The 23,593-nt window shown below is 44.3% G+C and overlaps 1 protein-coding gene across 2 annotated transcripts in view; it reads left to right on the top strand.

The window, feature by feature from the left end:
• LOC101526285 (guanylate cyclase soluble subunit beta-2-like) overlaps positions 1-16,660 on the top strand; it is a 29,430-nt gene extending 12,770 nt beyond the window's left edge. For both annotated transcript variants that reach the window (XM_058670816.1, XM_058670817.1), the window contains 5 exons: positions 133-279; positions 4,700-4,854; positions 6,640-6,791; positions 9,072-9,167; positions 16,387-16,660. In XM_058670816.1, coding sequence (XP_058526799.1) covers positions 133-279; positions 4,700-4,854; positions 6,640-6,791; positions 9,072-9,167; positions 16,387-16,523 — 687 coding nt within the window. In that variant the 3' untranslated portion in view covers positions 16,524-16,660. The remainder of the gene's footprint in view (positions 1-132; positions 280-4,699; positions 4,855-6,639; positions 6,792-9,071; positions 9,168-16,386) is intronic.
• Positions 16,661-23,593: the final 6,933 nt, after the last annotated feature.

The raw sequence follows: 23,593 nt of genomic DNA, 5'->3' as shown, positions 1-23,593 counted from the left end.
TATATAATTAACAAAGAGTTGACAACTCTAATGGGGTCCTTGTGCTAATATATGGAAAATGAAAACAAATGAGTGATGCATTTACCTCATGAGAAAGCTCTCTGAATACTACTTTCTCCCCATCCCAAACAGGTGGAAACGATAGGAGATGCTTATATGGTGGTGGGGGGTGTACCAGTGCCCACTGGAAGCCATGCTCAGCGAGTGGCTAATTTTGCCTTGGGAATGAGAATTGCTGCGAAGGAAGTGCTGAATCCCATCACTGGAGAGCCCATCCAGGTAAGGAACAGCTGCGTGCTTTGCTTAGCAACAAACATCTCTGATACAGAAGTTGAATTTTCCTGACCTGTCTTGTCAGTTCTTGGTCTGTTACCATCATTAAAGTGGGCAGCTTCTCTCAACCCCCTTCTTGCATACATCTTAAGTCATGGAGGCATGAGAAAAGTTATCAGAGTCACAATTTCTTTCCCATTTCAGGAAAGGTCGCAGCACTCAAGGTTTCCTGGTGCCTCCCTGTGTCCTTCTCATCCACCAGTTAGAACAGGGCAGAGCACAACTCCCTATTTAGCTGGCAGGGCTCAATTTGTATTGAAATTTCTGCCTAGTTCCCCAAGTGCTTCAACAGTGGTGCTTCACATTACTGAGAAACCAACTTTTTTCCCTTGCATAGTAGCACCCCCAACATGTGACCTGATGGGGCCAGAACTCAGGTCCAGGGGGTGAAGATGCCTCCACCCAAAACCCAGGCACTGTGGTACCATAAGTTCTTAGAATCACTTTCTTTCCACCGCCTGGCATTAGTGAGACAGCTGCTTGCCTTTCTCTTGGGAAAGCTATGCTTCCAAATATGGAAGTGTGTTCTCACTACAGGACATGGACAGTTTTGAGATCAGAAGTGGTGGTGGCTTCCTAACCCCTCAGGTGACATTGGATGGTCTCTCTGCCTTTCCGATTTCTGGTTCCCTCTCTTATACTGTCATTTACAAAATCAAATTCAACTCAATCACAAACTGACAGTAAATGCCACCAGCAATTTTATTTTCCCAAACTTAACGTGCTGATAGGTGATCCTCAGGATGTGCCGCACCTGCTCTGCCCACAGTGACTGAGAGACAGGGCAGGTCCCAGTTGCAGTGTACACTGTGGTCTTTCAAGTGGTTGATAGCTGTAGACCAGAACAAGAAGAGAGGGCCCAGAATTGTTGATTCATTGCAAATGTCATTTTTACGTGTATAGAATTAAACCCCAATCTAATTTTTTAAATTTATTATTATTATTTATTATTTTTAATTCATTAATTACATTGTATTATGTGACACAGTTTCATAGGTACTTGGGTTCTCCCCACCCCTCCCCAAACCCTCCCACCATGGTGGATTCCTCCACCTTGTTGCATAACCACAGTTCAAGTTCAGTTGAGATTCCCCCATTGCAAGCGTATACCCCAAATCTAAGTTTTAAAAAGTCAGGATAGGAGATAATGAGGAAGTAGAGGTAAGAAAATCAGATAAGTGATGAGTGTTTGAATTAAAGGACCCCCCATGCAAGTAACCAGAGAAAAACTAACTGAAAATATATGGTTGTAGAAACAAAAGAGAGAGAATGAGAGTGCATATATATAAAATGGGCATTAATAGCAGAGATGAAAATGACACTGCACCAGTAAAAATGAAATTAAACTGAATTCCTGGAAACCCACATGGTAGATTTACTAATGGGGGGGAGTAAACAAGAGAGCATGTCAGCAACATTAAGACAAGAGCAGGGATAGAGTTAGGAATACTATTCTGTAGCTACCAAAAACAGGTTATCAATGGAGTTATGTACAAAGGTAGAGAAAAGGGCTGGAAACCATTTCTCTACCAGAATTGTGCTTCAATTTCTATTGGTTTTGAAGTAGTAGGTTTTAGGTTTTCTACCCTTTAATTCATACAGTCTTTGATCCACATTTACTGAAGTCCTTAACTAAGCCCTTTGGAGGATTTGGAGGTGTATATTGAAAGGCTCTTATCCCAGAGGAATTTTTTTTATCTTATTTCAAGGAAGTAAAAATCTAATATAAAAAAGTGAGCCTGGTTAGGATGTGGAAAGCTGCAAGGGACTGTGATTTCCATCAAGTAGTAATGAAATAGAGAGGTATACCATAGTTGTGACTGGAGTATTTAGTGCACTTACACTTTCATTACTCAAGAATGATGTATGGATTTAGTAGAATACCAATCAAAATCCCTATAGATTTATTTTTTTAAAATATTGACAAGTTGATTTTAAAATTTATGTGGCAATATAAAAATCTAGACTAATGCAAACAATCTGGGAAAGTAACAAAATTGGAAGACTCACATTACCTAATTCCAAGACTTATTCTAAAACTACAGTTAAAAACAAAAACAGAGCGGAATTGGCAGAAGTATGAACAAACAGAGCAGTGTAGAAGGTCCAGAAATAGACTAGACATTTACAATCAATTACCTATTGAAAGGCACAAGGAAATCGATTGGGAAAGGCAATCTTTTTTTAAGAATTATCTCTATTGGGGCCACAGTGTTACAGCAAGCTAAGCTTTGGCCTGCAGTGCCGGCATCCCGTATGGACACTGATTCATAACCTGGCTGGTCTACTTCTAACACAGCTCCCTGCTTACGGCCTGCACCTGAGTGAGAGACCAAAAAGAAGCTTCTGGATCCTGGCTTCAGATTGGCTCAACTCCAGCTGTCACAGCCTTTTGGAGAGTGAACCAATGAACAGAAGAGCTCTCTCCCTATCTCTCTCCTTGTCCTTCTACAAAGTCTGCCTTTCAAATTTAAAAAATTGTAATAACTAAGAAAGTTTCATTACAACTGAATATTGTATGGAGTGAAAAAAGTGTACCTCATCCTACATCACTGGCCATGCAAAAATTAATTTCCTATATATTATGGATATAAATGTAAAAGCTACAATCTTAAATCTTGTTTAAAAATATAGAAGAGATTTGTGACTTTGGAGTAAACAATGATTTCTTAGCTATGAAGGAAAAAAATTGTAAACTTCATTGTTATGGGCCAAATTCCTTCCAGATTTCTATGTTGAAAACCTAGCTCCCACTATTCTGGAATGTAACTGGCTATGGAGGCAAGGGCTTTAAGTGATTAAATTGAAAGGAGGCCTTCCAGGTAATCCCTAAGGCAGTGTGTCTTACATCTTCATAAAAAGAGTAAATTTGGACACAAACAACACTAGGAATATGTCTACACAGCAGAAGGACCATGTATAGGCACAACATGAAGACGGCATCCTCAGGCAGAGAGCCTGGCCTCAAGGAGAGATCACACCTTTGGGATCCTGGCCTTGGACTTCCAGCCTCCACAATCATAAGAACACACCTCTCTGTCATTTAAGCCAGCTGGGTAATGCACTAAAGTACCATGGAATCCCTCACCAACAAACACATTCATCAAAATTTAAAATCTCTGCTTATCAAAGAAGATACTCAAGACCACCCACTGAGAAAAATTTCCTTACATACCACACACAGATCCAACTGTGTACACACATTAACAATAAAAGAGAATCAGAATGCCATACAGGGCACAAACTTCCAGACATGTTTTTGTTTGTTGGGGGGGGGGTGGGGTTGTTTTGCTTTGTTTTTTCATGGAAAGGGAGATAGACAGACCATGAGAGATCTCTCAAACACTGGTTGACTCCCCAAATGCCCACAACAGCCAGGAACTCAGAACGCAGTATGAGCTTTTCATCGGAATGGCAGAGATGAAAGTACTGGAGCCACGGCCTGCCTGTCCAGGAAGTTGGATGGAAAGTGGAGGAGCCGGGACATAAACGAGGCACTTTGAATGGGAGGTAGATATTCCAAGTGATTTAACAACCACTCCAAATAGCTGTCCTCCTTCCCAACAACTTGAGCAAATTGCACAAAAAAATATGTAAATGAGCAATGTATTCGTAAAAAAATAAGCTTAATATCGTTGGCTACCAGGAAAATGCAAGTTAAAACCACAAGGAGATAACATTCATTTCACATGTAACCAGAAAACTGAATGATAAGGAAATGAAGCAACCAGAAACGTCACAGGTTGATGGGAATGGAAAATGATGCAATGACTGGAGAATTATAGATTTTTTTTGCTTGGTTGATTTCATAAAATGAAATGTGCAATGAATATATGATCAAGAAATTCCATTTCTGTGTGTTTCCCAAAGAGAAATGAAAGCATTTTTCACAAGATAGCTATACTGAAATGTCCATAACAATCTTAACTATGATCATTTCACACTAGAAATAAACTAAATGAACTTGAAGAGAACTGATGGGTAAACCATGGTCTCTTCTCACAGTAGAACACTATTTAGCAACTTAAAAATCAAACTATAAGAAACTACATAGATGAGTCTTATATGATTTCATTTATGTGAGGCTCCAGAATGGGTAAATCCATTGTAGGCAAAAAAAACCTGAAAAAGTGATTATCTCTTTTAAGCGAGAGGTGGGCATAAGATAACAATAAGACAACATTGTGTCATAACAAAGCTTTTAGTTTGGTTGTAGTTTGGATGATGGTTTTAGGGAAATATGCAAAACTCATAGAGCTAAACACTTCTCATGCTTTGTGTTTTCAGTTTTGTGTTAATTATGCTTCAATTTACAAATAAAAAAAGAATCAGAGGGTCTCTTTTCCATGATGTTCTCTCCCAACAGATCAGAGTGGGTATCCACACTGGACCAGTCTTAGCAGGTGTTGTTGGAGACAAGATGCCCCGGTACTGCTTATTTGGGGACACCGTGAACACAGCTTCTAGGATGGAGAGCCACGGGCTTCCTGGCAAAGTGCACCTCAGCCCCACAGCCTACAGGTATCCATTCAGTTACTCACATCTCTCTTTATCCCCCATTCTTTCTGGAACCTACAGAAAGCCTAACAGCAACAAGAAGAAGAGTAGGAGAATAATCATGCATCTTGTCCCAGGTCCCACTGGCTTATGGAAGACTTTGTCCCAGACAACAAATATTAGTTTTTGCTCTCAAAGAGCCTATTGGTTAAGGAAGAGAGAGCATTGAATTACAATCTACTGGCTAGTCCAGTCTGCTTTATGTTTCTGTAAATAAAGGTTTTATCAGAGCACATCCCTGCTTTTTTTATTGCAACTAATATTGAGACACAATAGAGTTAATAAATGATCACAGGAATCTGCATGGCCTGTAAAGCCTAAAATAGCTACTATCTGGTCTTTTATAGAAAAGATTTGCTGACCCTTGATATTGTGAAAGAAAAAAGAATATTTACAGTGAGATGAGTATAATAATAAAGATAAGACACTTTCAAGGCAGGTGCAATGGCTCAGTTAGCTAATTGCCCACCTACAAGAGCTGACATCCCATGGGTTAATGTCCCATCTGCTCCATTTATCATCAGGCTCCCTGCTTGTGGCCTGGGAAAGCAGCAGAGGATGGCCCAAAGCTTTGGGACCCAGCACCCATGTGGGAGACTCGAAGGAAGCTCCTGCCTCCTGACTTTGGGTCAGCTCAGCTGTAGCTGTTGCAGCCACTTGGGTAGTTAATCAGTGGATGAAGAAATTTTTCCGTCTCTCTCTCTGTAAATCTGCCCTTCCAAGAAAAATAAATAAATCTTTTTAAAAATGCACTTTCTTGAGCATGTAGAATAGGCCATATTCTGTTCCAAATTCTCCAATAGATGCTAATGTTGCAACAACTCTGAAGAAGTGCTATTATTATTTTAGTTCACAGATGAGAAAAAAGGAAGGCACAGAAAGGTCAGTAGCTTGCCTCAGGTTCAAGGAGGCTAAGAAAGAGCAGGGTCTGATGCAATTTTGGGAGTCAGGGCTCAGAATGCCCAACCTTTAACATGAATGCCTGAGAGAATTATTGTTATTTTTCAAGATTTTTTTAATCTGAAAGGCAGAATTACAATGAAAAAAAGATGAGACAAAGAGAATCTCCCATTCACTGTTGCACTCCCCAAATGACTACACAGGCCAGCGCTGAGCTAATCTGAAGCTGAGAGCCAGGAGCTTCTTCCACGTCTCTCATGTGGGTGCAGGGATCCAAGGAGTTGGGCCATTCTCCACTGCTTTCACGGGCATATTTGCAGGGAGTTGGATGAGAAGTGGAGCAGCCAGGGCTGAAACCAGGATGTTGTTGTTTCAGGTGGAGACTCTGCCTGGGAGAATTAGACAGGGATTATGGGAGATCAGGGGAATGAGGACCTGACCTAGAAAGACTTTGCAGAGGAGGAGGCTCTGAACTAAATCTTGAACAAGGAGTTCCAGAGCAGGATTTGGCCAGACTGGAGTACTGGGAGTGTAAATCAAACAGTACAATAGAAATGAGGGTTGCATGGAGAGGGAGGTGCAGGAAGGAAGAGTGCTGCTGGAAGGGTCAGCAGGGTTTGGGTGTGCCTTCTGTGCCCTCCTTGATCTTGGAAGCCCTGATCAGCATGCCTGACCTTCCTCTCTACCTTGGCCCTGTTCAGCAGGCCCCAGTTGAAGTCTGGAGTCTCTGCCATGTGCTCAGGGTCCCTGTCTTCCCTTCCTGCATCACCCTTTGCATGGGAGTCCACTCTTGCGTTATAACAGACTCACCATCTTTGATATCTGATGTGTGTTGGCTTCTCTGTGCAGAGCCCTGGAAAATCAAGGCTTTGAAATCATTGAGAGAGGTGAAATTGAAGTGAAAGGTAAAGGGAAGATGACCACCTACTTTCTCCTCCAAAATCTGAATGCCACAGAGGAAGAGATCATGGGGATATGGAGGACATCACCAGACTACAGTGGTAAGCTGGAAGGAGAAGTGGCATCTGCAGGACTGGTGAGCCCACCCAGGAACTACCCCGTGCAGTGCGTGGGGCTGCAGGGTCAGTCAGGTATTACCTAGCCTAGGTGCTCCCTTCCTGCAGGACAGAAGCTCCCAACAATCCTCTCCACATCCTTTCCCTGAGCACTCTTCTCTTGCTCCCTAGATAGAGTGATGTTCCTTGAGCAGGACTGCTAGATCCCACATTCCTTTTCAGGGCTCTTCTTGCCCAGGGAATGGGTTCTTCCATGGTGCTCTCTTGTGGCTAGAGTGGGAGCCCAGGGTGCTCCCTGTGTCCGTCTTCCTCCAAGGACTCCAGAAGAGAAGGCTTGCCTCCATCACTGACACCTTTTGCTTCCCTTATTTGCTTCTTGGTTCTGATCCCAGGCAGAGGCACAAAACATGTGATCGGTCCAGTTTGGGAAGTGACAAGAGGGTGGGCATTGAGGGTAAATTTACTCTTTGGCTAAACTTGATCAGGGATCATCATTTGGCTTGTGTGATCCAAAAAAGTGGGCACGAACCCAAGGAAGTGGATTCAAGACAAATCCAATTTTTCCCAGGTGCTCCGAGCCCTCCCGCTGCTGCCTTGGGGAATGGGGAAATGCTGACTTGGAGGAGAAAGGAGGAAAACCTTTCTTAACTCTGGAAGTAACCTGGAGAAGGAAAGTGATTTTGTTGTGACAGGTGCTCAACGCTAGCTGTCCCAGAGGCCTGAAAAGGAAAAATCAGGGGTTGCATACCATGTAGGCAGGAAGTCTCTTCGAGACACACGCATTCTAATTCCTTTTAGATCAAGTACACTCAGCTCAGTCACAGGTGGGTATTTGAAGAGCTTTAGAAATTGTTCCCAGGGTACTTCCATTTTGATATCAGCTCGCATTAGTATCCCTGGAAGACATGGTTGATGCTGATCACATTTTACTGATGGAGACACCAAGATAGAAATACCTAAATAAAAAGAACTTAGAAATAAGTCTGGCAAATGAAGACTTGGCTGAGCAACTCTCAGTTGAGCTTTGGGCTACTGCATTGATTTATGTGTTCTGTGTGCCTCACCAACTGATGTCACACCCTACCTGCTACCAGCCATACAGAGGGATTCTAGAGGGGGCAAATGGCATGCTTTCTTTTCTTCTTCCACGCCAACTGGCCAAAGGTGTTGGTGCCAGGGCAGGAAAAGTTGCTGTCAGAGCCTCTGTGTGTGTGTGTGTGTGTGTGTGTGTGTGTGTCTGTCTATCTGGTGAGGGCAATGGGGGTGTCAAACCCTGTGATGCTCTCTCCCTTTACGCACATGGAGTTAGCACCCAAGCATCCCAATTTGTAAACCATTCTAGAACATAATCTTGGCCAACAGACTCTGACCCACTCTCACTTCTTTCAGTAGAGAAAAGCAACCAAGATTGAAGAGTGAGCTAGGATGCCATAACCAGGGCAGGGATTCAGCCTGACAGTTAAGCCACTTATGTCCCCAGTCAGAGTGGCTGGCTTTGATACCTGTCTCTGGTTTTTGACTTCAGCATTCTGTTAATGCAGACTTTAGGAAATAGCGGTGATGGCTCCAATGCCTGGGTTCCTGCCACTCCTGTGAGTGAGCTTTGGTCCACATTCTAGAGTGAGCTTTGGTCCCAGCCCAGCCAAGGCCTGGCCTTTATGGGCAGATAAGAGTTTGTACTCTCTCTGTTTATCTGCCTGCCTCATAAATAAATAAATAAATAAATAAGAAAAGACTTTTTATGTATGAATGAAAGACTGTATCAACTAGAAGACTTTAGCATGGAGCCTGAGAAACAGATGGAAGTAAATAGCATGGCTTCTGCAAATTAGGAAAAGGCACAGTTGTCTTAGAGCAAAGCTGTGCAGAGAGGAGGTTCCTTGTATGTCTTTCCTGCATCCCTGGTGGGTGTCAGGCCCCACTCCTCCTCTGGTGTGATGTGTACAGGAAGGAAATGGGAATAAGAAAGGTTGGCATCCAGGAGAGCTCTTCCCCCTTTTTTATCCCCCCATCTTCTGTCTTCTCAGGAACAGGTGCAGCTGCTCATTCTTCTTCTAGGTTATGAGTCCTTTAAATTGTTCATGTTCTTCAGTCTCCTGGACACTCGACCATTGGAATCCCTGTCCCGGTGTTTCACATCATTTGCATCTAAAGAAAGCTCACAGGCCTGCCTCTGGCCAGAGGCACCAGAAAAAGTCTCCCTCCCACCCAGGCTGATGTGATGCCTGCTATGCGTCATCTCACTTTCCCTTCTCCTATCTGCAGAAGTGAATGCACTGGGAAACCAGACCAGCAAAACTGTGGCCAGCATGAGATATGAGGACAGTCGGCCATTACCCCCAAGCAGTGATGTAGCAGATGGTGAGTGTGTGGGGCCTGTGTTACCCAGGAGGACAATAGGCAGGTTCAGGGGTGCACCTTACAGGGGAGGGGAAATGAACAGAAAAGGGGACAGGTGTTTGGGGGCAATGCAGGTGCTACTTGGGATGCCCACATCCCAATTCTGGGTTTGAGTCTCAACTCTGCTTCCCATCCAGTTTCCTGCTAATGTGCCTGGGAAGCAGCAGGTGACAGCTCAAGTATTTGGATTCCTGCCACCCACATGTGAGACCCATAGAATTCCAGGCTCCTGGTTTGGGTCCGATTCACCTCTCGTTTTGAGCATATCAGGGGGAAGCCAGTGGCTATCTGCCTCTATTTCTCTTTAAAATACACATAGATAACAACCACAATACCAACAAGAATCAGAAATTGATGATAAAGTTGTGCTGCTCACTGCATTTTGAGGAAGCTTCTGTATGGATCTCATCCACCTATGGCAACGCATAGAACATGGAGCAAAGTCAATAAGCTCATTTCAGGTAGTAATGAAGGCCAAGAAGGAAATTAAGACAAGTAGTGGGGAACAGGGGCATGGAAGCTTGCTGGAGAAGGCAGCATTAACTCTGAGACTTGGGTGCTGAGGAAGAGTTGCCATTTGTCTCTCTGGGTGGCTCTTGGTAGCACTGTGCCCTGAAACTTAGTAAGTCCAAAACAGACAAGAAGACCAGTGTGTATGGAGAGGAAGAGAAGAGAAAGGGATCTAAGGGTAGGCATGAAGTTAGAAGAGAGGTAAGGAAGGAATTCAGGCAGTTTTGACCTTGACCTCTTCTCTAGGGTAAAAGGAGGAACTGCTGGATCTCCATGGGAAAATTCAAAGGTGAAAGGTCTCTGTCATTTAAACTTCTGCCTGACTGCTCCATAAACCACTCCCGAGGGGAGGGCTAAGGATGCCTCAGTCTCTGGGAAAGGAAGCAAAGTTATTTTGTAAACCCTTGCTACCTAGAGGAGTCCTACCACCAAGGAGCAACAGGGCAGGGCAGGGCTGGGACGGGTGTCTTGTTTGGAGGCAGGGGACAGAAAATTTTCAGCTGAGCTGCTCCCTGATCCAATGTGTCTTCTAAATGTGATTTTCTTGGACAAAATCCAGCACCGTTGACCCGAGAAAGAGAAACTGAGGCCCCCTAAGTTCTTCACCTAAGAAGGGTAAAGAACTGGTCAGAAATTTGCTTATCACAGTGCTCCCAGGCACCTTGACCTTGAGAGCAGTGCTGATTGGGGAGTCTTCCTTATTGCAGATCCTGGGCCGCAGAGAACCTAGCTTTGTGGGATTTGTGTCTCCTGTTCCCAGATCTGTCTTTGCCACCTGGTGTGGGTGCCAGTCCTCATTGGGTTTACAGGCTCCAGGTGCAAGCAGGCAAAGGGTCCCTACAGGAACCCCCTGCCCCTCTGGGGGCCTCCTTATGGACATACTATTCCAGCAGCAGTTTGGTGGGGTTCTGAACAGGAGGCTATGAGCTGGCCTGTCTCAGAAATCTGTCTGCTGCCCAAGTGTGCTATAGCAGTCAACACTTAGGATTCAGTTTCTTGATTGTATCTACCACTGGCCTCTCTGGCCACTAGGCATGATGGCACTTGGGCAGCTTGTCCTTTTAATCCCATCTGACTTGGCTCTTGGGGTGTGGATGCAGGCGATACCTTGCTCCCTTCTCTGCTTCCCTAGGTACAACTGCTCTTGATAAAACAGCTCAGAGCCTTGGCATGTAGCAGTGAGGGAGATGCCACAGAGATGCCTCTGCCAGCTGGTGGAGGGCTGCTGTGTTGCTCACCCTCCTCAGGGCTTTCCAGGAGCCTGGTTGACCCAGCACTTTCTGCTAGGACCCACCAACCCCAATAGGACCCAGGCCTTCCTGCTGCCCCAGAGCCTCATTTGTATTTCAGTGCCATTTTTCTTTCCCTCATACTTGGTGCTGGGACACTCTCCAGGGCAATCCACCAAGAGTAGTGAACTGGAGAGAAATCAGAGTATGTTGATTTGGCCATCCAAGCAGCTACCTTTCAGGATGGATCCAGAAGTTGCCCTTCCAGCTTTTCTGCCTGTGGTCTCTCTGGTATCTCATCAGGCCCGCCCTGTTCATGTGTTTTTCAAACTTCAACTCACTCCAACTTGTCTCCTAGCTGATTTTCCCAGTGATTACAGTAATAGTTTCCAGACTGACTGGCTTACGTGCTTAGGCCAGAAACTCCCTGGGCCCTTCTTTGGAGGTGACCCTCCCTTGGCTTGGAAATCACAGGCATGGGTATCCACTTGCTGGGGTCATGGCAGGTGAAGTCAGCTTAAGGGACTTCTCAAACCAACTCCTGACTGCTTTGAAGGACTTGAGTGCCTAGAGTCTCCTTCCTGCCCGAGGTGAGGGCTCAGCAGGTTCTGAGCTCAGAGTTGCTGACTCCCTAGGCAACTTTGACTCACCCTTCCCACCATTTGCAATCCCCCTGTGGGACAATTCTTGCATGGGTTTGTAGTCACTTAATTGCCAGGGTTGCCTAATTAGCTGGGGTCCTGTTGGCTTAGAGCCAACTGCAGAATAAGGCTGGGTCCCTGGTTCAGCAGCTTCCCGACCTTCCCTACCTGTGACTAAGGAACCATGGGTGTGTGCCTGTTTGTAACCTTGGGCCTTTTAGAGGCTGAGTTTCTTTGCCAACAAAGAAGCTATTAAAGCAGACACTTGAGGAACACAGGAAACCGTGTTAGAGCCAGCTCCTATTCAGTTTCTATACATCCTCCTAAATGAAAATCCATAAAATAAAAGCAACGGAAGAAAAATAGAAATTTACAACATCATGAAGTTGACTAATATGCCACTGAATGACCAATGTGTTGCTGAAGAAATGATAAAGAAAATCAAAAACTTTCTTGAAGCAAATGATGGTGCTGTGTGCCCTGTGAGTCAGTGAGGTAATTAATATGGAAAAAAAACCTTTTTTGATGGCATGAAAATAAAAGAAAAAGATAAAACCTCCTGACATATAGCAAAAACAGTATTGAAAGGGTTATTGATCTTACAGTTTACATGAAGATTGGTATTTGTCCTTTAGGGATTGACTTATGACAAGGAGCATAATGATCTCTAGTTGGAACCATTTGGTTGCAAATGGTAGAATTTCATCCTTTTGAATGGCTGAGTAGTATTCCACGGAGTAGATGTACCACAGTTTCTTTAACTACTCCTCTTTGGACAGGCATCTGGGTTGTTTCCATGTCTTTGCTCTTATAGATTGTGCTGCTATAAATATATTATTACATATTCCTTTCTCATGTGCAGAATTCATTTCCTTTGGATATATTCCCAGAAATGGGTTAGCTGGGTCAGATTCTATCTTTGTTCCAGAAGACCACAGCATTTCTTCTAAACCCCAAGCTGCTGTCACTTCAGGTTCTATGTTGAACACCTATGATGGTTGCTTTTCAAATGGAAAGATCTCATTTAATTCTTCCTTCATCTATGTTAAAATGAGACTCTCTGCTGCTTTTAATACAGGGTTCTATGATATCTTTATTCCAATTAAACATTATTTTGTTCATTTTTATTAGAAAAGAAATATTTATTTTCTAAAACAACAACAAAAAAATACAAATAAAGCAAAGCAAGAGAGTCAAAAGTAGCTATAATTCCATCGCCCAGAGAGACTACCATTAATATTTGGGTACATATCATCTCTGGCTTGTATGTATTTTTGATCTATATATTATTTTCCTTACAAAAACGGAATCATCACACATTGTAGGGGATCTTCAAAAATATCATAGGAAATGCTTATTATGAAAAACTCTGCCTAGTTTTCAATACGTTTTGCACCCAAACAACCTTATCTTTTGATTCCATTTCATGAGCTTTCTAAAGTATCCTCTTGTGATGTTTTATAACTTAAGTTCATAAATTTCTTCCCTTTAAAATCTTCATAAATTTCAATGTATATTGTAATTATTTATGTCTTTGAAAGTCAGAGTTACAGACAAAGAGAGAGAGAGAGAGAGAGAGAGAGAGAGAGAGAGAGAGAAATAGATCTTCTATCCCTTGGTTCACCCTCCAAGTGCCTGTAATAGCTAGGCTAGGCCAGGTCAACGAAAACAGCCTGGAGCTTCATCCAGGTCATCCCACAGAGTTGGTCTGCCTTTGTCTGATTTTTCCAGCCAGCCCAATAAAAGGAACTTGGGTCAGGAACAGAGAAGTAAGGATTTGAACCAGTGTCCATGTGTGATGTCTGCATCATGGGTGCTGGTTTTATCCACTACACCACTACTCCCACCTCTTAAACAGATTCCAAAATAAACGAGGAAAATCTTACATAAAGTGCTTGCCATAATATCCTTCTTTCCTATTTTGCTTGTGCTATTACATTCCCCCCCCAAAAGCATATTTACATTGAACCAAACTGAAAACCCAATTACCTTAGACACCTGCACATCACATCTGTCATGACCCAGACATCCCATGAGGCCTGATGTTTCCTCTGAGTTTTTAAAGAAAGTGGATGCTCATTCAATTTACCTTCGGTGTTTAGATGGTCCCAGGGGTTATGATGTCAGAAATACAACAGGCAATGAAGAAAAATACTACATCTCCCAACTGCGCATAGTAATGAGCATTAAGTGTAGCAGAATGATGCTGTAAGTGGGCAGTCAGTCCTTGGGGACTAGAAGCAATGTGAATGAAGGATGCTGGATAAGAAGTGATCTCAGTTACACAAGAAGAGCCGTCCACAATCTGGATGGTGCAGTTGGAGCAGGGTGAAAAGTCAAGCATCCAAGTGTGGGAATTTTGAGCCTCTTGCAACTCCATGCTGAACCATTCAGCAGCAGGGACTCAAACTGATGCAGTCGTGTTTGACTGATTGCCCTCTGAAAGCAGCATCTGTTCTTTTTGCCACTATAATCCTACGTGGCCCTCATTTTTTTTCCTGTTGATCAGGGAATGTCTCTTCATAGAGAAATAAATAAAAAAGAATGAGGGAAATGAGTCTGAGGGAGGTGAGGGTGGAAATGAGGAGATGGACGACCACAGTGGGGACTCGGGAGAGACAATGACAGAGGCCAGGTTGGAGGAAAGACTGAATCAACACAAACCGGAAGGATGATGCAGCAATGAAGGAACAGATGGCATATCCATGAAAAGTTCAGTTTAATATTTTTTGAGAAGAGAAATCAGAAAGAAACCCATGCAAGACTGTTGAATAAAGGGGCAAGTGCTAAGAGTTCTGTGAAATATCACTTCTAGTGCTGCATGTCCTTCCAAAATTCCTTGTGAAAATGTATGCCAGACAACAGATCCCTCACTTCCTCTCAAGGAAATCTGCTGCCTGGAATCAGGGGCACCTGTGAACAGAGCTTGGCTGCCGGCAGGTACAGACAGTCCCAGGAGATTTCCCGTGTACCTCCCACCAGGTTAGCACTCCAGGCCAGATCCATCTCCGTTTTCGCTAGGACCAGCCCCTGCTTTGGAGAGCAGCACAAGGCACACGTTTCTGTGATCATAGGGCTATTTTATGGAGACCTTTCTCTTGAGGATTTCCGAACCATCATGCAAGCTGCGTGGGAGAGTTACATGTTGTGGTGTATCCTTCCACATCTGCAGAAACAGAAGCACTAAGGAGGTTAGGTGTCAGAGGTTAGGTGTCAGAACTCAATGTTCACCAATGGCAGGCAAGCGATGGCTCCACAGAGGTGGGCAGCCAGGTCTCAACAGACTTAAAAAAAATTACACCTCATCTGTAATCAATTGCTTTTCCTTTCATTGCTATGACACTAAAACCAAACCAAATGCAAGTTTTCCAGCTATGCTATCCTCACTATTTAAACTGCATGTTTCTGAATTTGGAAATTGCAGTTCCTTTTAAGAATTGTAAGAGTGTTTATATTTAAAAGAATTAAAATACTATAGTAAACTATAATTCCAAACAAAAGGAATAAAGGGCAATAAAATCAGTTGAGAATTAGCCAAAAAAAAAAAAAAAAAACCCAAACCCTCATTTCTGAATAAGTAACAATTTCCAAAAAGCATAAAATACTGCTGAACATGATCCCATGTTACGTACAAGAGAGGAGACAGAGAGGAATGTACCACAGCAATCAAAGAAATCTATAGCAAATGGCTTCTGTGTTAGCTAGATGGAAAAATTATTCCAGTCATGCATCCTTTATCCCAGGAACTTCCCACGCTATGACTCTGCCCCAAAACCCTCTTCCTAGTTGTACTGTCATCCCAAGCCATCGATGGAGGTGAGATAGGGAACAGGTCCAGTAGTGCCCAGTGATCTACAAGCATGTCATCACTAATCATCAGTGACCAGCACACCAGCAGGTGGAGCTGGTCTCAGTCGGCCTGTGTATGCTAAAAACTACCCATTGCTCTTAGGATTCTAAAGCAAAACTGGTCACTGCTTTGAGCTTGAGAAGGTGCTTGAAGGACTAGCAGCTCCTAATGGAAAACGAAGCCACTCATTAATTGGGGAACCAAAAGGCAAAGACAAGCCTGCCTGCTTTCCAGCTTTCTAGAGCATTCAATAAATGTGTGTGTGTCTCAAGCATAAAATGTGAACCTCTTGGAACACGGGTGTCTCCGGAATAATGATTTAAATAATAGAATACAGAGTGAAATGACTTTAAAGTCTTACATGGTAATCTTTCCAAGTGAGATGCAAGAAGAGCGTGGGGAAGTGGAGCTTGCAACCTCTTCTTTGTGCCCGCTCCCCCTCCTGCCTGGGCTGATTGTCCCAGAGACGGTTCCTTCTCCCTGGACTCCCTCCACCACTTGGAAATAGTCTTTGGCACATTGGAGTGTGTCCTGGATGGCTAGCCTGGCATCAGCCACTTGATACAGAATTTAAGCATCTTTTCTCCTCTTCAGAGGAGGAAAAATTTGGCACAGAGAGATGTAGCCTCTTAGCCATGATTACATGATGAGCACTAGTAGTGCTAGGTCTGAATTTCAGCCTGTGTGATGACCAGCACTGTGGTGTAAATCAGGTGTTGTGGCCCACAAGTTGACACAGTTGAGGACCCAAGCAAGTTGAGCATCACCAAGCAGTGGTCGCATGGGTCTCCTTGGCCTTGGTTGTGAATACATCATCTGGCTAAGAAAGGAAAGGAAGCCTGGAGTGTCCAATCACTGGTCCCTGAGGCAGCTCAAATGGAGCCCTCTGAAAGGAGAGCCCAGGCTTGGCCTGAAGCTTGGCTAACACGCTCTTCTTCTGTCTATTGCAGCTTTGGATGGCTGCACACCTGTCGCGACTCCAAGGACAAGACCTGGCTCAGCTGACTGCCAGTCAGCATTGGAGCAGATAAAGACACGTCACTTTCCCAAAGATCCTGTGTCATCTGGCTTTTGTGCTTTGTTGTAACAGGGGCAAAACAGATGCTTGGGAATAGTCCCCACCCCACTGCTACCTAAGTCTGTGCTGACAAAGGAAAACAACGTCATTTCTCCATTTAGAACTTCTTAAGCTTAGTCTCTTCCTCACTGTTCCTTCAAGAATAAAGGTTGAGAAATGAAATGCAATCCTGACAAGTTTGGAAAAATTTTACTTTTTACTATCTCAGTTCAAAACCAGTCCCTGAAACTTTGAGTCCTCTGGTTGTATTTGTTGTCCTAAGTGGCAAGCTTGGCCATTCTCCAGCTAGACTTACATCCTGGCTCAGTAGATTAAGCTACTGCTTGCAATGCCAGCTTCCCGTATGAGCACTGGTTCAAGTCCTGATTGCTCCATTTTTCAATCCAGCTCCCTAATAATAGTACAGGAAAGCAGAGGAAGATGGCCCAAGTTCTGGGCCCTTGCACCCACATGGGAAACCTAGAAGGAGCTCCTGGCTCTTGGTCCAGTCTGAACCAGCTGCTGCGGTCATGTGAGGAGTGAATCAGCAGATGGAATCAATATCTCTATCCCTTTTTATCCCCACTCATGCAACTCAGTATTTCAAAAATATACATATACATATGTACATATATGTATATAGATAGATCTATAGATGTGTGTGTGTGTATATATATATATATATATATACACATATGTATTTAATAAAGGCAGTCTGTCAGAGAAAAAGAGGAGGAGGAAAGAGAGAGAACCTTACAACCTGACTGCAATAGCTAGAGCTGGTCTGGTCTGAAGCCAGAAACCAGGTGCCAGGAGTTTTTTCCAGGTTTCCTGCATGGGTACAGGGGACCAAGTACTTGGACCAGCTTCCTCTATTTTCCCAGGAGCACTAGCAGGGAGCTGCCTAGGAAGTGGAGCAGTTGGGACTCGAATCAGCATCCATAGGTATGCTGGTATCACAGACAAAGTTTTAAGCTGCTACACCAAAATGTGGGTTTCTAATTAAATCTTTTTCTTTTAAAGGATTTATTTATTTTGCTTGAAAGAATTATGACAGTGGAAGAGAAAGAGAGAGAGAGATCACCCATCCACTATTTCACTCCCCAAATTGTGACAATGGTCAGAGCTGGGCCAGTCCAAAGCTGGGAGCTAGGATATTCTTCTGGTTCTCCCACACTGACATGGAGGTCCAAGGGCATTGGCCATTTTCCACAGCTTTCCCAGAACTTAGGCAAGAAACTGGATGGGAAATAGAGCAGCTGAGACTTGAATCAGTGCCCCTATGGGATGGTGATGTTGCATACAGAGGATTAGGTAGCTATGCCATCATGCCGGTCCCCCTAAATAAACCTTTGTTGTTTGTAAATGCTCCTGTTAAGTGTTTGATTTCCCTGTCCAAGTGAAACAAGGAAGATGCCAGAGTTCACACTCCCTGAAACTGCCATAGCGCAGCCAGGAGCAACAATGTTTGAAGGTGACATTGCCTAGGAGACAAAGAGCAGAAAGCTATTTGGTGAATTGCAACTTTCTGTTCTTTTTTATTATCATTATTATTTATCTATTTGAAACACAAAGTATGAAACATACACACTGAGTTCTCCAATCTACTGATTCACTTACCAAATACCCATAACAGACATACATGACAAGGTCCACTGAAGCCAGGAGCCAGGAATCCTGGGTCTCCAATAAGGATGGCAGGGACCCAAGTACTTCAACCATCACCTGCTGCCTCCCAGCAACATTGGAAAGAAATTGGACTGGAGATGTGGAGTTACCTCACTCAATTCAGGCACTCTGATATGCAATACAGGCTTTCCAAGTGGCAGCTTAACCTGCTACACCCCAACATACAACCCTCTGTTTTACTTCTGGAAGGAGGAAAGTGAGAGCCTGTGGTTTCCACTCCCAGCTGGCAACTTGCCCTGCTTCCTTGGCCCTGGCAGAATATGCCAGCTTCACTCTCAGATCTACCAAAGACTGCCAGAATTTGTGAAGCAAGTGTTCTAAGCCTGGTTGGAAATGAAGAGGATTTTACTCTATGTTTATTATAATTTAAATAATTGTTTCCAGCTGTCAGTGAATTACCACATCTCCCTGGATTTGGTATCATTTTGGAACCTGCTATTTATTCTTTAAATACTACTGGAGATGTATTTCAGATGCCCAGGGAAACCTAACCCAGCAGAGGCAGTGCTATGTGAGCCCACAGCACTCACAGGAATGCCTTCACTCTTTCTCAGAGCTGCTTCTCAAGGCTGGGCTTCAGGGGGAGCCCTGTGCCAAGCTGGGATGTGTGAATATAGCCCAAAGGGCAGGGTGTGGTGTGGGATGGCCACTGCTCTGAACTTATCTGCAAACGCTATGCTGGCCATGGGCAACCACCAGTCTACTCAACAACCACCAGCAGGATGTCCAATTGTCCCTCCACATAGCAGACTCGTGCATGGGCAGCCGGTGCTACAGCAGGCTGTGTGACTGCAGGCTGAGCCTGTCTCAGCCTTCTCACACTTACAACCTGCTGGATGAGTATTACCTGTGATGGTGCCTCTCTCCAAACCTTCCCCACTTCCACCCTGTCTCCCTCCACCCAGCATGCCTGTCTGGGGTCAGGGTAGATGTAGAGCCAAGCAGATGGCTGGTTATCAGACTAAGGACTGACAAAACCACTGGCCTCCAGCCAGAAGGTAGGCTTGTTCATTAGTAAAATCCTGCAAATGACACTCACTAACCCTACCCATGTGGGCATGAAGCTTAATCCTACAGCTTCGCCTTGCCCTTCTGCACACCCACCGTGTCCTCTGGGCAAGATCAGACCATGGAAACAATCTTTATGGCTGTCAGTGGATGTGCTAACAGAATGCCAGGGCTCCCTTAGGCCCCTCTCTCACTCCCCATGGCTTTCTCCTGCGTAGTCACCTCGGTGTCCCAGCTTGGCTCCTGCCTGGCGCCTCTCCCTCCCTGGGGCTACACAGTGCTCGTTTCATTCTGCACAAGCACCCCAGGTACCCCTTCTTTCTTGCCCTTTCTCTTTTCCAACTTTCCTTCAGCTCAGTAGTATGTGATAGAAAGAAGACAAATCAAATGTCTGGCAAAGAAATGAGCTCATTTCCCTCCCCTCAGAGCAGGCTCGCGGTTTGCTGGGCCAATGATGGCAAGAAGACTGGGACCCTCGCTCTCCACAGCAAGCCATCTGGCTCCAGCACGCTCACACCCAATGCTAATCTACAGGCTGCTTTCCCCCACCCTTTTCTTCCTTTCTCTGGGGTTTTGTTTCCAAGCAGTACACACTTCGTCTGCAGCTGTAAATTTGGAGCTGCTCCCCACGCCATGGCGGGCACTCTTTGGCACCCCTATTTATTCCCACCCTGCACCCGCCTAGTCCCCTCTCCCCTTGGAAGTGTCAGCCAACCATTGTTATCATTGGTGGGGCCGTGTCTTTTGGATGTCAGGGCTTCACTTTCAGATGGAAATCAGGCAATTACGCTCTGCCTGGAGGAGTCTGACAGATGCGGGAGTTTTTACACCACTGGCCGAGTCTCTGGGCACAAAGGCAGCCAGCCAACCGGGGCTCCCAGGGGACCGTTAAATCACAAGAATATGTTTTGAGTGCCGGGAAAAATTTCGGAATAATTAAGTATGTGATGAGAGTTCAGAGATCCTGTAGCTGTTTAACTTCAAAATGCGATAATGATGTGTCACCGAACCGCTGATTGCATCCGTGTAAAAGCGGCATCAGAAAATCCATGGTAAGTCACATGGAGGCTGAGGCAGCGGCTGCTCCAGGAGCATCTGTTTTCTGGTCTCCAAATGCAGAACTCCAAGGATTTTTCACTGGTTTTGTTTCCCCCTCCTGGGGAGCTGCCCTTGACACTAGAGGGGAGAGGAGGATGGGGGCCAGGTGACAGTTCCTTAATGCAGCAGCTTTAAATCTCCATCCCCAGTTATCCATCCAGGTAACCAAAAACATTGTGAAACTTGAAATTCAAGGATAAGTTTATTTTGGTGCAAATATTCTAAAAACCATGCCTATCTTTGTGCATAACACACATCTTCCATAAGTAATGTGAAGATCCTTTTCTCACTGGTGTCTCCCCAAGCATTCGAGCTGGAAAATACAATGGCACCATCTCTGTGGCTACTATGGGTTGACACTTGTTGGTCAGGCACCCTGTAAAGGTCACTGCCAAAGGGCCTGAGTGAAGTTGGTATTGGAATTATGGACACTTCTCAGAAAGCAATGAGGGCTGAGTAGAAAGATTGGCTTCCAGACCTACGGACCCACTCTGGTCTCTGCTCTTGAGCCATAGTGACCTAAGCTCTAGTGTTTCAACAGATCCAGGGAAGAAAGACACCTACTTGCTCACACATCATTTAGGAAGCACCGGCATGCTACACACATGCAATTGGAGTGGACTAGATAAGAGAAATCGACATGAAAGTTAAAACTTAAATTCTCCTAAAATACCCAGCTGTGGAAACAGATGGTTCATTTGAAGCCTGAAACATGCAGTAAGATTCGTTACTCCATGTGTCCAACACTGGGTTTCAATTAGTTTATTATTCAATTTATTTTACCAGAGAGTCACATGCCCCTGACTGCTTACTCTGTCTTGTTAGGAGGAAATCTAGGGTTGGGGTAAAGGGTGAAGCTAGTTGGTTTGAACTTGTGCAGCCCCTGAACTTCCCACCAGGCAGCTGGCCTGACATAGACAAAGCCAATGCCAATCCTAACTAAACAAAGGGGAGGACATTTGATCCCACACAAAAAGGGGAAGTTTTTACTGAGTATAAGATACAGTAAACAAACAGGTTTACATGGGAATCCAGCACTGTTTTAGATCAACAAGGCCGTTTTCAAGTCTGTGACACCATGTGGTAGAGAAGACACACTCATCAGACACAACTGGCAGTGTCAGAAGAAAAGACACACACTAATTTGCAAAGGTCAGCCAAGCATCAATCACAGGGCTCAGAAAGTCATACCCCTCAATGCAGCACCTTGGTGTGATAGTTTTATTAAAGGTACTTGAGGATCGGCAAATGCTGGCTCGTCTCTCCCAGATTTCCCTACCTTCTTATGGGTTAACTCAGCCGAACAGGAACACCCTTGCCTTCCATCTTCTCATCGAAAACTCAAAAACCAAGGAAAGTTTTTCACATTTCACAGAGGAAGACACTGAAAATCACATATCAGACCTGGAGTCCAGAGAAATTTGTTCCTGGTCAATGTGTATTCTTCAGCCCTTTGTCTCCGCACGATCCCCAGAGATCATTTATTCTCCGTCTAAAATTGCCTTCAGCCTCTCACTTGCTTCTTCGCTGTGAAGAGGATATTTATGCTTCAACCACCTGGCCTTTGAATTTTGTGCTGTGTGTGACTCACGTGCATGTTTAATAAATGTGTATTTTCTTTCTCCTGTAAGTCTATTGTCAGTTTAGTTCAACGGATTCAGTTCTTACAGCTTCAGAAGGAAAATTTCAATGTCCCTATACTTCTCTTCCATAAATACCTTAATTAGAAAGAACTGAAAACACAAATGGCAAGCACAACACAGACCATAGTCACCATTCACGGAAGAACAGATCACTCAGGAAGCTCATCCTGTGCCTGAATTTATGCCGGGTCTAGGAGCCAGCCAGCCACCAACTTCTGGCCCAGCTACAGTGGAGGGAGGAAATGTTAGAGAAGAGAAACTGGGAAAAACCATTTTCTAAAACCAGCTTTTAAAAATCAAGAGCTAAAATTGAAGTTAATACCCCTCCAAATACTAACATCATTCATAGCTAACAACCTTCATTTGATGGATGCCTGTTTTGTATCCCCAAATTATTTAATATCCTCATTCATTACAAATTATTAATAAATCTAAAGTGTTTTTAATTTACCACTTGACAAAAAAAGATCAGTTTATAGACTAAACTTTCCCAGATACAGTACATGCCATTAAAAAAAGATGTATTTTATTTTTAATGGAAAGGAAGATTTTTACAAAGAGAAGGAGACACAGAAACATCTTCCACCTGCTGGTTCATTCCCCAAATGACCATAACAGCTGCTACTAAGCCAATCTGAAGCCATGAGCCAGGAGCCTCCTCTGGGTCTCCTAAGCAGGTACAGGGTCCCAAGGCTTGGGTCATCCTCCATTGCTTTCCTAGAACACAAACAGGGAGCTGGATGAGAAGTAGAGCAGCTGGGACATGAACCAGTGCCCATATAGGATCCCAGCATTTGCAAGGGGAGGATTAATCAAGTGAACCATCACACCAGGTCCAGTATGATCAGGATGGGAAGAATGGCAGGTCAGGGAAAAGTGGGTCTTGATCATTGTTTTCAAATTTTCCAGAGAGAAGGAGAAATGGGAAAAATTTCTTCTTCCTGTTTCTGGGGCAAGGGGAAGATAAGGGGAGAAGCCCCACCCAGCCTCCCAACCGCCCTAGTACCTGGGACTGTGGAATAGCCACCCTATATCAACCCAGGATCTTGATGTGGCTCACATGCTGAGGGTTCTGCCCAAGTGGTTTTGATAGTTCTGAAATGCTCTTGATAGCACTGGTCCAGCATGAGGAAATCTTTCCAATGTCCACTGGCTGACATAGTCGACTGCAGAATCTCCATTTGCCCAGATTATTTCTGTCATCATTTGGCAGGGGTAATTGTTCAATTTGCTCTGTTCCCCTTCCTCTGCTATGGTACCAGATGTCCTCTGAAGACCCCAGATGGACTGTCATATATTCCATGTCCCATCACGGTCTACCATCCACTTTTTCACTGAGGAGAACCAGTTCTTGCAAGTGGGCCCAAGGACCTGGATCAGGCAACCTGGGCCCAACCAAACCCCTCCTCCTTTGGGACTCAAGGGCCTGGAACCTATTGCACAGACAATCCCAAGGACCTTTTTCCCCCAGGGCTTATGGACCCAGCACCTACCGTGTAAGTGCCATTTTGAAGTTTATTACGGACAATTGCTTAGCAATGATTTACTATTTAAACCAAATCTGAGGTATGTGCTAATTGGCCTATAGTTCATGAATATCAAATGTATAGAAACACATCTACATTAGTCATTTTAACTTCCCAACTATTATAAATCCTTCAG

Source organism: Ochotona princeps, chromosome 12 (assembly GCF_030435755.1).
Source record: "Ochotona princeps isolate mOchPri1 chromosome 12, mOchPri1.hap1, whole genome shotgun sequence".
In the NCBI taxonomy this organism is placed as follows: Eukaryota; Metazoa; Chordata; class Mammalia; order Lagomorpha; family Ochotonidae; genus Ochotona; species Ochotona princeps.
This window is presented reverse-complemented; position numbering and strand designations above follow the sequence as displayed.